This window comes from Panthera onca, chromosome C2, assembly GCF_046562875.1.
Source record: "Panthera onca isolate mPanOnc1 chromosome C2, mPanOnc1 haplotype 2, whole genome shotgun sequence".
Taxonomy (NCBI): Eukaryota; Metazoa; Chordata; class Mammalia; order Carnivora; family Felidae; genus Panthera; species Panthera onca.
In genome coordinates this window covers 117,683,231-117,699,296 of record NC_138347.1, presented here as the reverse complement: position 1 = coordinate 117,699,296, position 16,066 = coordinate 117,683,231, and the positions used below count along the sequence as shown (strand labels likewise).

At 38.9% G+C, this 16,066-nt stretch overlaps 1 protein-coding gene across 6 annotated transcripts in view; it reads right to left on the bottom strand.

Annotated features, from left to right (window-relative positions):
• Window positions 1-16,066, bottom strand: part of LOC144612776 (phospholipid scramblase 4-like) — a 77,183-nt gene that overhangs the window by 38,285 nt on the left and 22,832 nt on the right. For 5 of the 6 annotated variants that reach the window (XR_014135241.1, XR_014135240.1, XR_013549830.2 and 2 more), the window contains exon 6: window positions 5,302-5,462. Coding sequence is in view for 1 of the 6 variants with exons in the window: in XM_081790129.1 (XP_081646255.1) it covers window positions 5,302-5,456 (155 nt within the window). In the remaining 5 variants the exon portion in view is untranslated. Of the gene's footprint in view, window positions 1-12; window positions 226-5,301; window positions 5,463-16,066 lie in introns of those variants that run through there. The other variant, XR_014135242.1, reaches the window with a different exon arrangement.

The window sequence follows — 16,066 nt, the reverse complement described above, 5'->3', positions numbered from 1 at the left end:
GAATAGAAAAAAAAAAAAAAAAAGGGAGGTTAGGGGGAAATTTTCTCTGTCCGCTTCTCTGAGCTGGGACACCAGTCCTCTGCTACAGTCAGACTTGGACCTGAACTGGACTGTACCATCAGCTCCTCTGGGTCTCTAGTTTGCCAACTGCAGATTGTGGGACTTCTCTGTCTTCATAAGCATGTGAGCCAATTCCATGTATTTATTTTGTCTCTCTGGAGAACCCTAATAAAGATAATTTCTGAGATTTATCCATCATCCAGGTTGTACTGTATATCAGTACTTTCTCCTTTTTGTCACTGCATGGCATTTCATTCTGGGAATACACTTTTTTAAAAAATCTATTCTCCTAGGGGCGCCTGGGTGGCTCAGTCAGTTAGGCGTCTGACTTCGGCTCAGGTCATGATCTCATAGCTTGTGAGTTCGAGCTCCAAGTCGGGCTCTGTGCTGACAGCTCGGAGCCTGGAGCCTGCTTCGGATTCTGTGTCTCCCTCTCTCTCTGCCCCACCCCTGCTTGCTCTCTGTCTCTCAAAACTGAATAAACATTAAAAAAAAAAAATGTTTTTTTAAATCTATTCTCCTATTGATGCACATTTTGGGATCTCTGCATTTGGGGCTATGAATACAGTTGCTAGAAACACTGAATATAACCTTTGGTAAACATTTGTACTTATTTTTCTTAAGCATCTATCTAAAAGTTAAGTAGCTGAATCACAGAGAACTTATATGTCTGGTTTTATTAGATACTTACAAATGACTTTCCAAAGTGGTTGAAACAATTTGTGAGAGTTCCAGTTGCTCCACACTTTCACTAACACTTGGTTTTTTCAGTCTTTTTAATTTTAACCATTCAGGGCAGGCAAATTGTGAAGTAAGTAAAAAGATATTTTTGATACCCCTGCCTATGTTCAACTAAGCAACTCCACTGTATGTCTTCCATTTCCCTTATGCCTAGGGCCTTCCACTGCCTTTATGAAGCTGGTAGATTTACCCTAATTTCTACTTAAGATGTTAGTTGATAAAAATGACAAATTAGAAGCCAGCAAGCATCATTAGTGTAAAGATGCTGTTTCTTTTTTTAATTTTTTTAATGTTTATTTATTTTTGAGAGAGAGAGACAGAGTGTGAGCACGGAAAGGCAGAGAGAGAGGGAGACACAGAATCTGAAGCAGGCTCCAGGCTCCGAGCTGTAAACACAGAGCCTGACATGGAGCTCGAACTCACCAACTGTGAGATCATGACCTGAGCTGAGGTCAGTCTCTCAATTGACCAAGCCACCCAGGCGCCCCTGAAGATGCTGTCTTAAAAATGTAACAAGTTGCCCACATTAATATATCAATTTCACATAACATTCTGTATTGCAGGTTGTTTTGAAGAAAAATAAAACAAAAATTAAAAACCAGGACATTTGCCAAGTCGTCATTAGTGCTATTTACAAACTTTTTTTTCCTTCCAAAAATATTCTAAGATCGCACCTTTCTGCTCATTTGAAGTTGGTTGTTTCTACATGGCTTGCACTGACCAATGAACTGTGACTCCAAGTGAGATGTTCCACTTTCGGGCAGAAAACTTAAGAACCAGTGTGCAAGTTGCCATGTGCACTCCCCCATGTCTTCTTAGCACTTCCATAAGATTAGGTCAAGATAGAGTCTGTACTAGCACGAGTCCTTGAGAGACTGTGATGAGCAGAGGTGTTCTGATAACTTGCACCTGGACATACAGGGTAAGAAAGGAACAAATAGGGACGCCTGGGTGGCTCAGTCAGTTAAGTGCTGACTTTGGCTCAGGTCATGATCTCCCGGTCCGTGAGTTCAAGCCCCACGTCGGGCTCTGTGCTGACAGCTCAGAGCCCGGAGCCTGTTTCAGATTCTGTGTCTCCCTCTCTCTCTGCCCCTCCCCCACTCACGCGCACATGCGTTCTCTCTCTTTCTCTCTCTAAAGTAAATATTGAAACAAAAAGTTTAAAAAAAGAAAGGAACTTTTTTTTTCTTATAAGTCACTAAGACTTCGGTGTTGTTTGTCATCACAGCATAACCTAGCCTCCCCAGAAAGGCAGTCTGTCCATGTAAACCTCACTCTGGATGAGTCAATTTGCTTATGCTAAATATCTGGGTCCCTCTTTAAATACCATCTGTAGTCTCCAGTTTGCAGCAGTTCCTGATAATTCTTCCTCGCTCATTTATATCCCTTATGAGGCCTCTAGGAATTTTGTTTTTAGTAGACTATTTTTCAGAGCAGTTTAGGGTCACAGTAACATTCATGAGAATAGATATATATCAAAATGAGTATATTTTAATAAAAGTATTTTTTAATAAAGAAGCTATAAGCTAGTTCTGTCCCTTTTAAGGCTTGTTTTAGTTTTATGGTGAGGAGGGCAAAAGGCAGCTAGCAGCAATAAATTTATAAAACTATGTAAGTATTTTGTCGTTTTAATTATTCTCTATGGCATCCCTCATCTCCCTATCCTTGCACAAATAAGAGTCTCTAACATTGTTTATTTTCTAAATCTGTTTTATTTTTAACAAAACAGAAACAGCATTCAATGAGTGTTAGCTACGACAACCTAGCAAACACACTCTTGAAACTTTGAGGAAAAACATGGTTTCAGCATTTTTTCCAAGATAAATTTTTCTGTGCCTCGGATTGTAAAACAGTTACCATAACATTAATTGAATGAGGTTTTACCTAATCAAACATTAACAGAAACAAACATCTCCAGAGGATCGGAATTCCATACGAATTCCACAGGGCAGAAACATCACATATGTCATCTCAAATAGAAAACGAGGAAGTGTCTTTTTAGCTATTGCCAGCCATTAATAATTCACATGAAGAAAATTATTTTAACTGTTACACTGGTGTTTGAACATTCTGTCTTATGTTCTTGACACTAAAATCTGTGCACCTTTTTAACAATTTTATCACTTCCAGTTCTGGCAAGGTTGCAAAGTAGATAATGTGCAAACCTAAAAGTGCTAATGAAAATATAATTAAAACCTACTGACATGCAAAGTCAAGCTCCTAGAAAAGTTCTAGTAATCTGTGGAGCTAAAGGGAAAAATCTGAAAATCCTGCGTATTACACACAGGCTGACACGTCTTTGGCTTCTGAGAGGTGCCAATCCTCCTTTAGCCAGGGGATTTGATTTCTCCAATCATGGCAGGGCAGTGGTGGGGCCTTGGGCCTGAGCAGTGGGTGTTGTGTACTCTATCATTGATCTCCAATAAGGTGGGAACCCTCAAAGGGAGACAACCCGGTATAAAGGGTAGACTAGACAACAAGGATTAAAAGAAAGCTCGACTGTTTTGGCCTGCAGGGCCAAATCTAAGAACCGCAGGAAATTTAATGGTCAACCATTACCCTGTCTAAATACAGAACACGTGTTTAGAACTTGCTATTTATTTTTTATTTCTTTTTCAAGCTTACATAGAGATTTCAATACGTAAGAGATTTTGGCAGGGAAAATTTGATCACTGAGAACTCATACATCAAGATGTGCACTCATCATTTAGGGGTTTATATTCAAAACACACACATGACTTGGGAATCTCCAAATTGGAAGAATAATATAACACATGGTCTTCCATTGGTTACATCATGGGACACCAGCAGAAGCAAGAGCAAGCCTGTCAGAGAGAGCTGTCCTCGGAGCCTCATGGGCTCAGCCTCAGGGTTCTAAACTTGAGAGTGCGTGAAGTAACCTGCCACCATTTTACTCCATTTCTGATCTCCTGTGTTTACACAGAAAGAAACTAAATATCCCACAGATGAAAGATGACACAAGGCATAGTGGTTTAAGGTGTAGCCTCTGGAGACACTTTCACATTAATGGTTTTGTGAGTGACTTTGCACGAGATATCTAACCTCAGTTTTCTCATCTCTAAAAGGGGAATTATATTTTTTAAATATTCATTTATTTATTTTGAGAAAAAGAGAAAGAGAGAGAGAGAGAGAGAGAGAGAGAGAGAGAGAGAATACACCAAGCACTGTGAGCACAGAAAATTAAGAGTCGGACACTTAACCAAATGAGCCACCCAGCCACCCCTAAAAGGGGTATTATCATAGTATCTATCTAATGGGTTTGTTATACAAATTAAATGAGTTAACATGTGGAAAGTAGTTAGGACCAGAACCGTGCCTAGAAGGTAGGGATCACTGGAAAGGACAGCTGCTCTTATCATTGTCAGCATCACCTCAGTCATCACTGCTGCTATAGGTCACTGGTTACATTATTCCAACTATTCCATGATTAGGATGCTTCTTCTCTAAATTTGCCCAGATGCATATCCTTCTGGCCTGGAATTAAATCTTGAGGTAAACCTAGCAACTATACATATCAAAATTATATGCCTTTGCGCGACTGGCTCCTTTGTTGAGAAGCAACAGAACTAAGAACTGCAAGAAAATGTAAGGGACTACCATGAAGCTAGCTAATTACAGAACATGTGTTTAGAACCTGCTATTTATCTGTTGTTTCTTTTTTAAGCTATACTTTTATATAGATTTCCAGTGCAAATCATTTGCGTTGTAAGTGTATTCTATTAAGGTACACGCATCTTGGTTCCTTAGAATCACGTTACGCAGAAAAATCCTCTAAGATACACGCACGGTTGAGTACATTGGAGGTAGTGTTTACCTCAAGAGTGGATGCATCGAGGTCATCCCAGACCCAGCACCGTCTCCTGCCCCCACCACACACACCAGTGGCCACTGACCACCAGACTACTGAGGAAAGTGGGAGAACATGGATAGGACAGCGGGCTGCCTCACCAGGCTTCTGTTGGGGACTTTGAGACTCATTAGCTCGACAGCTCTTGTGTCAGCTAATTCCACCTGCTCTGCTTCCCTCTTCCAGGAGCTCTCATGTCTCTTTCTTTCTGACTCCCTGCATTGCAATTACATCAGAGGGAAGAAATTCCTCAGCACCCAATCCCCTTCCTATTAACTCTTAATAAATTTCAGCTTTGTCTCTGAAAAATGAGATTAGTAGATACCTGTCTCATGATGTGGTACATATGTGCAACATGATGAATTTGCAATTATTTTGTATCAATGGTTTTTGAGTTTCACACTCTAATTCTGTATTTGCTTATTTTACATTTGGGACAGAGTACTATGCTGTATACCTTCGAGTCTCCTTAAATACCTAGCATAGTATTTTAAATCTTTCATACTGCTGTATTTCTACGTGATTTTGTAAACCTCATTTCACTTACATGGAAAAGTGTACTGAAACAAATCATTCTGAGGTTGGTTAGTCCATGTAGAAAACACTCTGAAAACATTTTAATATTAGGTTACCTCAAAAGCAGAATCTGAACCCAGCCATGGGTTGAAGGCGGCCCACGCACTCCCATCACTTTTTCTTTCTTCTTGCTTTGGATGCTATAAAGCGTCCTGCACGGGTTCCAGTGCTCCAGAGCAAAGCCAGCAGTGACACCAGGAGGCCACTGCATTTCCAGCTGCAAATGGGCAGAGGGGAGGAAACGACACAGACATGTACACATGTACACAGCACCCAGATGTGCTCTAAGCCCTTCAAGGACTAGGGAAATTACTGCTGGGCAAGATAGTCCTCCGTGGGCCTCTCGTACTCCTCCCCTTCTCACTGTGCGTGCCAACAACGCAAGGCCTTGACCACTCTTTCCCTTGGCCATTTGTCAGGGTTGACTTTGCAGGGAGCAACCTTAAGGGATGAGGTCACACCTTCCTTCAGGACACAGAGGAGGACTAAAGTTCCTTCTCTAATTCTATGGCGGGTGTGGTTATGAAGAGGATTTTTGTGGTGAAGGAACTGTCAGGTATCTGTATCTTGGCGGTAGAAAAAGGAATCTACACAGGTGATCAAACCTCCCAGGACTAAAAACACGCACACGCACGCAAACACACACACACACACACACACACACACACACACACACACACGAATACAAGTACAACTGGAGAAATGAGAAAAAACAAATCTATCATTGGATAAATGTTCCATAAATTGAGTATTTTCTAATTTTGATGAGCTTTGCCACATCATGGCTTACTGTAATCTTGGAAGGCTGCATTATAGGATTTGAGGAAAAAAGTCATAAATATGAAGAATTCCTTGTATCTTCAAAAGGATTGAGGATTAAAGGTGAAGATTCATCTCAAATTTAAGGCTGTTATTACAGGGCGCCTGGGTGGCTCAGTCGGTTAAGCGGCCGACTTCGGCTCAGGTCATGATCTCACAGTCCGTGAGTTCAAGCCCTGTGTCGGGCTCTATGCTGACAGCTCAGAGCCTGGAGCCTGTTTCAGATTCTGTGTCTCCCTCTCTCTGACCCTCCCCTGTTCATACTCTGTCTCTCTCTCTCTCAAAAATAAATAAACGTTAAAAAAAAAAAAATTAAGGCTGTTATTACAAACACAGTAGAGAGAGAAGATACCTGGGAACAACTAACATTCTCTGAGCGCTGTACTACCTGCCAGGTACTGTAACGACAGTTAACATTCATTTACTATTTAATCCTCAAAGAAATCCTACGTGATGGTACCATTATTATCTCCATGTTATAGGACATCAAAACACAGAAAGGCTTGTAAATAAACTAACATTCAGGAAGTGCTGGTACTGAACATAATCTGTCTTTATATATCCCAGTAATCCCATGGGATATTATGCATAGTTATGTATGGAAGCACTGAGGCCCAAAGAAGTTAAATACTTTATACCAACGTAAATAGAAGGCATATCTAGAATTCAAAATTCTGGTTGACCTCTGTCTAAAGCTGCTTCTTTTCCCTGCAGCAAACAACCTTCCTAGAGCCTCACAGGTTGTAGAAGAGGAACCCAGCTGTAACTCAGAACATCTGCTTTCCAGTTCCAGTACTTGGTGGAGTGTAACACGCTCATCAGGTGCTTAACTTTCTGAGCCACCCTTTCTTTATCTGTGGCAAGGTGTGGATTGGGATGGACAGTGTACAGTTATCTAAAGTGTCTTCCAATTCTAGGGGCGACTGGGTGGTTCAGTCGGTTAAGCATCAGTCTTCAGCTCAGGTCATGTTCTCGTGGTTCGTGAGTTTGAGCCTCTCATCGGGCTCTGTGCTGACAGCTCAGAGCCTGGAGCCTGCTTTGGATTCTGTGTCTCCCTTTCTCTCAGCCCACCCCTGCTCACACTCAGTCTCTCTCTCTCTCAATAAACCTTAAAAAAAAAAAGTTTTTAAGTCTCTTCCAATTCTGAAAGTATACAATTATGTCTAGGGACACCTTATCTGGGGTTATGTTGGTACACTTAGACAAATGTGTGTGACTTCTGTTCTGGGTAACAGACACATTTCTAATTCAGTAGACACAACCAACAGAATTGGTCACCAAGTAAACAACCCTTATCTGAGTCTGACCCTCCAACTAGCACCAGAAGACAAAAGCCACAAGAAAAAACCCTCTGTGATTTTCTTCAGGTGACACAATTTGGCATCTCCCCCCCACCCCTTCCTGCTCTCTTCTTTCATTCTGACCAGCAGAGCCAGTGAAAACACCCTCGTGTGTCATTCTGGAAGGAGCAAAACGATGCTGTGAAGAGTTAGATCAGAAAGAAACAAGGAATTAGACTTGTGTTCTCTGACCTCTTGCCTAGTGAAGGGACAACAGAAATAACAGCAGGTACATCAGAAAGGCCTCTGCATGGTCATGATTTCTTGCCCCATATAGTCAATGACCTGCAGGATAAAGGGCCTTAGTGTCTGATACACAGTTTTGGTAAAGTCTTCTGTGTTTTCAGTTATGGTGTGAATAATCTGGCCCAGATTGTTTTTAATATTGTATCTATTATTAGTTTTAAAAGATGTCATCACTAAAAAATAAAATGAGAAAGCAGCTTTATTTTTAAAAATTTTTTTAATGTTTATTCGTTTTTTGAGAGAAAGAAAGTGTGTGTGTATGTTATGTATGTGTGAGTGGGGGGGGGGGGGGAAGGGCAGATAGAGAGGGAGACACAGAATCTGAAGCAGGCTCCAAACTCTGGGCTGTCAGCATAGAACCCAAAGAGAGACTCAAACTTGCAAACTGCGAGATCAGGACCTGTGCCAAAGTCGGACGCTTAACCAACTAAGCCACCAAGGTGCCCAAGAAAGCCACTTTTAACTTAGAAGCAGTTAAAACGGTCTTCAAGTATTTGTCTAGCATTTTTTAGTGTATAAAGAAAAACAGCTTTTTCAAAATATCATTGAAGCATATGCAATTCATCAGAACATCAAAATATCTTATAACCCTTGTAAGAATTTAAATCCTTTGGGATTTAGGGGCATCTGGCTGGCTCAGTTAGAGGAGCATGTGACTCTTGATCTCAGGGTCATGAGTTCAAGTCCCACATTGGATAAAGGATTATGTAAATAAATACAAATTAAAAAATAACTCCTTTGGGATTTAAAATATTTAAGCTCAGAGCACAATCATTTTAAAATGTTTATTCACATAACAGGAAAGCCTGAAATCATTTTTTATAAGATATTCATGTTTTCTATAATACTTGCATTCAGAAAACTTTAGTTTTAAAAATATTTTAATGTCAGGATGAATTTAAAATGTTGTAACCAGATACAAAATAAACTAGATATAGTGACAGCATGAAATGAAGAAGCAGAGGAGGGAATAGGTGAAACAGAAGATAAAATTATGGAAAATAATGAAGCTGAAAAAAAGAGGGAAAGGAAGTTACCAAATCATGAGAGGAGACTTAGAGAACTAAGCAATTGCATGAAATGAAATAATGTCCATATCATAGGAGTACTAGAAGAGGAAGAGTGGGGAAAGGAGCAGAAGGTTTATTTGAACAAATTATAGCTGAGAACATCCCTAATCTGGGGAAGGAAACAGACATCCAAGTACAAGAGGCACAGAAAACTCCCTTAAAATCAACAAAAACAGGTCAATACCATAGCATATCATAATGAAACTCACAAAATACAAGGAAAAAGGGAGATTTCTCAAAGTATCTAGGGACAAAGGATCCTTAACTAACAAGGATAGACACATAAGGGTAGTAGCAGACCTATCCGCTGAAACTTGGCAGCCCAGAAGGGAATGGCAGGAAATATTCAATGTACTGAATAGGAAAAATATGAAGCCAAGAATCCTTTATCCAGCAAGGCTGTCATTCAGAATAGAAGGAGAGATAAAGACTTTCCCACAGAAGCAAAAACTAAAGGAGTTCACGACCACTAAACCAGTCCCACAAGAAATTTTAAGGGGGACTTTCTGAGTGGAGAAAAAAAAAAAAAAAGAGACCAAAGCAGCAAAGACTAAAAAGGATCAGAGACCATCACCAGAAACATCAGATCTACAGATAACAGAATGACACTAAATTCCTATCTTTCAATAATCAATCTGAATGCAAACAGACAAAAGGCTCCAATCAAAATACACAGGGTAGCAGAATGGATTAAAAAAACAAGATCCATCCATATGCCGCATACAAGAGACTCATTTTAGACCTAAGAACACCTGCAGATTGAAAGTAGGGGGATGGAGAACCTCTATCTATCTATCTATCTATCTATCTATCTAGATGGAGAACCATCTATCATGCTAAAGGAGGCCAAAGGAAAGCCAGACTAGCCATATTTATATCAGACAAACTAGATTTTAAAACAAAGACTATACCAAGAGATGAGGAAGGGCATTATCATAATTAAGGGATCTATCCATCAAGAAGATCCAACAATTGTAAATATTTATGCCCCCAACTTGAAAGCACCCAAATATATAAAGCAATTAATCACAAACATAAAGAGACTCAGTGGTAATAATACCATAATAGTAGGAGATTTAATATTCCATTTACAACAATGGACAGATCATCTAAGCAGAAAATAAAAAAAGGAAACAACAGCTCTTAATGACTCACTGGACTGGATGGACTTAACAGATATATTCAGAACATTCACCTTAGAGCAGCAGAATAATATTCTTCTCAAGTGCACATGGAACATTCTCCAAAACTGATCACAAACTGGGTCACAAGTCAGCCCTCAATAGGTACAAAATGACTGAAATCATACCATGCATATTTTCAGCTCACAACGCTATGAAACTTGAATTCAGCCACATGAAAATATTTGGACATCCTAGTAAAGAATGAATGGTTAACCAGGAAATTAAAGAAGCAATAAAAAATACATGGACACAAATGAAAATGAAAATACGACAGTCCAAACCTTTTGGGATGCAGCAAAGGCAGTCCTAAGAGGAAAGTACACTGCAGTTCAGGCCTAATCTCAAGAAGCTTTTAAGAAAGGTCCCAAATATTCAACCTAACCTTACACCTAAAGGAGCTAGAAAAGGAGAAGCAAATAAAGCCCAATGCCAGAAGAAGGGAAATAATAAAGATCAAAGCAGAAATAAACAATACAGAAACAAACAAAGACACAGTAGAACAGATCAATGAAACTAAAAGCTGGTTCTTTGAAGGAATAAACAAAATTGATAACCCCTAGCCAGACTTATCAACAAGAAGGCAGGACCCAAATAGATAAAATCACGAATGAAAGAGAAGAGATCACAACCAATACCACAGAAATACAAACAATTCTAAGATAATACCACGAAAAATTATATGCCAACAAACTGGGCAATCTGGAAGAAATGGACAAATTCCTAGACACTCACCTACTACCAAAACTGAACCAGGAAGAAAAGAAAAAATTGAACAGACTCATAACCAGCAAAGAAATTGAATCAGTTATCAAAAATCTTCCAACAAATAAGAGTCCTAGGCCAGACGGCTTCCCAGGGGAATTCTACCAGACATTTAAAGAAGAATTAATACCTCTTCTTCTCAAACTGTTGCAAAAAAATAGAAATGGAAGGAAAGTTTCCAAACTCATTCTATGAAGCCAGCATTACCTTGATTCCAAAGCCAGAGACTCCATTAAAAGGAGAATTACAGGTCAATATCCCTGATGAACCTGGATGCAAAAATTCTCAACAAGATACTAGCAAATTTAATACAAAAGCACATTAAAAGAATTATTCACCGTGATCAAGTGGGATTTATTCCTGGTTCAATATTTGCAAATCAATCAATGTGATACACTACATTAATAAAAGAAAGGATAAGAACCATAGGAGCCTCTCAATAGATACAGAAAAAGCATTTGACAAAATAGAGCATCCTTCCTTGATAAAAATCCTGAAGAAAGTAGGAATAGAAGAAACATGACTCAGCATCATAAAAGCCATAAATGAAAGGCCCACAGCTAATATCATCCTCAATGGGGAAAAACTGAGAGCTTCTCTGTAAGGTCAGGAATATGACAGAGATGTCCACAGTCACCACTGTTGTTCAACATAGTACTAAAAGTCCTATCCTCAGCAATCAGACAGCAAAAAGAAATAAAAGGCATACAAATTGACAAAGAAGTCAAACTTTTACTCTTTGCAGGTGACATGGTACTCTACATGGAAAACCCAAGAGACTCCACCAAAAAATTGCTATTGCTGATACCTGAATTCAGCGAAGTTATAGAATATAAAATCAATGTACAGATATCAGTTGCATTTCTATATACCAATAATGAAGCAGCAGAAAGAGAAATCAAGGAATCAATCCCATTTACAAATGCACCAAAACCCATAAGATACCCAGGAATAAACCTAACCAAAGAGGTAAAATATCTGTGTGCTGAAAACTAAGAAGACACAAAGAAATGGAAAAACATTTCATGCTCCTACATTGGAAGAACAAAATATTGTTAAAATGTCGATACTACCCAAAACAATCTATACATTCAAAGCCATCCCTATCAAAATAACACCAGCATTCTTCACAGAGCTAGAACAAACAATCCTGAAATTTGTATAGAAGAAGAAAAGACCCCTAATAGTCAATGTAATGAGAAAAAGAGAGGCAAAGACAGAGGCTTCATAAATCTGGACCGTAAGCTGTATTACAAAGCTGTAATCAAGAGAGTATGATACAGGCACAAAAACAGACACACAGATCAATGGAACAGAACAGAGAACCCAGAAATGGACTCACAAATGTATAGCCAACTAATCTTCGACAAAGCAGGAAAGAGTATCCAATGGAATAAAGACAATCTCTTTAGTAAATTGTGCTGGGAAAACTGGACAGAGACATGCAGGAGAATAAAACTTTCCCATACCATTCACAAAAATAAATTCAAAATGGATACAAGACTTAAATGTAAGTCAGGAAGCCATCAAAATCCTAGAGGAGAAAACAGACAACAACCTCTTTGACCTTGGCCACAGCAACTTCTTACTTGACACATCTCTGGAGGCAAGGGAAACAAAAACAAAAATGAACTATTAGGACCTCTTCAAGATAAACGCCTTCTGCACAGCAAAGGAAACAATCAGCAAAACTAAAAGGCAACTGAATGAATGGAAAAAGATATTTGCAAATGACATATCTTATAATGGGTTAGTATCCAAAATCTATAAGGAACTTATCAAACTCAACACCCAAAAAATAAATAACCTAATAAAGAAATAGACAAAAGACATGATAGACACTTTCCAAAGAAGACATCTGGATGGCTAACAGACACACAAAAAGATGCTCCCTATCATTCATCATCAGGGAAATACAAATCAAAACTACAATGAGATACCACCTCACCCCTGTCAGAATGGCTAAAATTAGCACCTCAGGAAACAACAGATGTTGGCAAAGACGCAGAGAAAGGAGAACCCTTTTGCACTGTTGGTGGCAATGCAAACTCTGGAAAACAGTATGGAGGTTCCTCAAAAGTTAAAAATAGAACTATGCTATGACCCAGCAAATGTACTGCCAGGTATTTATGCAAAGGATACAGGAGTGCTGATTCGAAGGGGCACATACACCTGAATGTTTTTATAGCAGCACTATCAACGATAGCCAAAGTATGGAAAGAGCCCAAGTGTCTATCAACTGATGAGTGGATAAAGATGATATGTTACACACACACACACACACACACACACACACACACACACACACTGGAACATTACTTGGTGATCAAAAAGAATGAAATCTTGCCATTTGCAACCACCTGGATGGAACTAGAGTATATTATGCTAAGCGAAAGAAGTCAGGCAGAGAAAGACAAATATCAAATGATTTCGCTCATATGTGGAATTTAAGAAACAAAATAGATGAACATAGGGTAAGGGAAAACTAAGATCAAAACAGAGTGAGAGGCAGACCATAACAGCCTCTTAAATACAAAGAACATACTGGGGTTTGCTGGAGGAGAGATGGGAGGGATGGGCTAAATGGGTTGATGGGTATTAGGCACTTGTTGGGATGAGCAGTGGTTGTTATAATAGTAAGTGATGAACCACTATTACTACCCTGTATGTCAACTAACTTGAATTTAAATAAGTAAATTTTAAAAATATTTTAATAAAATTATACATTGCATCACAAATCATTCAGCACATGAAATGTGGTAAGATGATCAAGGTCATCACAAACTGCAGATAGAAAAAGGAACCAAGAAAGCCTTATGTCATAGGCAAATGAATGTGTAAAGTTGTTGCTTTAAGGGTCAGGAACACTTTACTGATGAATAGAGGACAGATTTCATGTTTATTGTGCTCATTTCTTCCCCCTTCCAGTGAATCTAGATTCACTTGTCCCTCACTAAGTTCCTTAGTTTCTCTATTCTTTTCCCCCCTTGTCTATAATATCTATGATGGGGGCAGAAAGAGGGAACAAGTGTAGTGGGGGTGACCAGATAATATGTAAGATCTTTTTCAATCTAGATCTAATAATAAATGATTTATAAATAAATAAAATTATACACAAAAATTCCCTTTTTTAGTTTCTAGGACAGTCTTTTCTCTTTGAACCACTAAGAAATGGCCAATATGAAGAACTAACTGGGTATTCAATAATGCTGATTCAAATATTGCTGATCACCACTGAAGTATACATATTTTCCAGGTGTTCAAAATGCGGAAGAATGGGTATGTTGTCAACTAATGTGATAGAAAAAAGTTAATTAGGAAAGTTAGAAACAATAGCATTAAAACAATTAGGCTTAGAGAAAAAACTGATGATATATTACAATGTAGCAATCAATTTTTAATATATCTTCAGTGTTAATTACTTACAAATATATTTTGTCAAGTGAAAGTAGCCTATTTGCACCTGACCACATATGAGGAGAGCTGTCTAGATAGGAAAGGCGCTTTCTTCCAGCTCTACTCTAGAAGACTAAAATATTTAATAATGTTTCCAATAAAATTTCAGAAAATCATCTTCCTGCTACACTAACAGCATCTAGAAAAAGCTGTGTTTACACAGATTGTATCTAGCTCAGTTCCTATTCACTGGTCTCATTAACATGTCACCTACGGATGAGTTGCTCAGAAAGTTCAGGATGGTTTAACACGGACCAGCCACATACGATGCTATTTTCTCAGTGGCTTAGGGAGAGGAATCAGCCAGGGTGAACCTCACACAGGAGTATCAAATTTTCAAGGTGCCTCTGACAGATTAACATTCTGATTTTTCTGTTCACTTGAGTTACTACACACCAAGCTCTTCCCTACGTGTTCCCTTGTAATAAGAGGAGGGTCCAGGAGGGCAAGAGGCTTATAAACAGGATGAGAGGACAGGACAAGAAACTTTCTGGAATGTGTTCTCCTGAAAAGGGAAATTCATACTATCATTAGACAGATTTCTCACCTTAGTCTTACTTAGGGATTACTCCCAAGACTCTTGAATCCTTCTAGCGGAAGAAATCTCCTTGAGGACAGACTGATCCTATCTTACACAATTTTCTGTCATTCCTAACTTCTGGGCACAGGACATGGACTAGAATGCCCTATTGCCTTAAATATTTTTTGAATGAGTTAATGAATGGTTTTTTAATATTTTTTTAACGTTTATTTATTTTTGAGACAGAGAGAGACAGAGCATGAACGGGGGAGGGTCAGAGAGAGGGAGACACAGAATCTGAAACAGGCTCCAGGCTCTGAGCTGTCAGCACAGAGCCCGACGCGGGGCTCGAACTCACGGACCGCGAGATCATGACCTGAGCCGAAGTCGGCCGCCCAACCGACTGAGCCACCCAGGCGCCCCAACGCTGTGCAATTTTAAAAGAAGGGGAAATGGTCTAGGAGACCACAGACTTACAAGGTCAAATTCTTATATTATCGTACAAGCATAAAAAAGATTTTCTAAAATTTATTAACTATAGGCATCCAATAAGCTTCTAACATAGTTAAGGGGTTTACTCTAGCACTTTAATGACTTCATGTATATTTTATACCTATTTTATGAAGGGATAGTTTAATAAAATTCTTGGCTCCTACAAATTCCAATTTCTCAATCCAATTTTACTGCATTTCGCACATCATCTCCATAGCACTGTATCAATAGTTTTCAGTGCACAAGATTAAATATATAGAACTGCAAAGAGGAACTTGTCGACCTCAAGGAATATTTTATTGATCATGTGGGAAGACAAGCATTGAATTAGAGTTCCTTGCTTATAATGAACTTCAATACCTCCTGTTTCCAAAACAAAAAGAGCCAGGATAACAGAAGAGTTTCCAATAGTAGCTATATCTCAGTTTCACTAGATACATTTTTTGAGTTTATACTATTTGAGTTTATAACCAAATCTGCTTATCCCTTGACGTTAGGACCTGGGTTTCAGAGTGGGTTCACAATTTTTAAACAGAAAGAGTTCAGGGGATCACCACTTTACGGTAGAGGGCCTCATGGACTTGGCTTGAAGCTATGTGTGTTTGGTAGGCACCTTATGTTTACTTGGTAATAATAGATTTTTATGAGGGCTAGAGCAGGTGATGAAATTATGGGTGGTGAGGGAAAGCAAGGGGCCAAGGCACCTGATGAGTTTGTCACTAAATGTTCTATTCCTTCATGTTGCCTTTCTTGATGTTTACTCTTCCAATTAAATGACATTCCAGTTAGGATCTATGTCGACTTTTTCTATTCCTACTTTTCTAATTTCCTTCAAGAGGACATCTCAAATATCTTACCACTCAACATTAATCCTTTATGAAAACCATGCACAGTCTTCCCACGAAAAATATTCCTATACTTACACTTCCCCT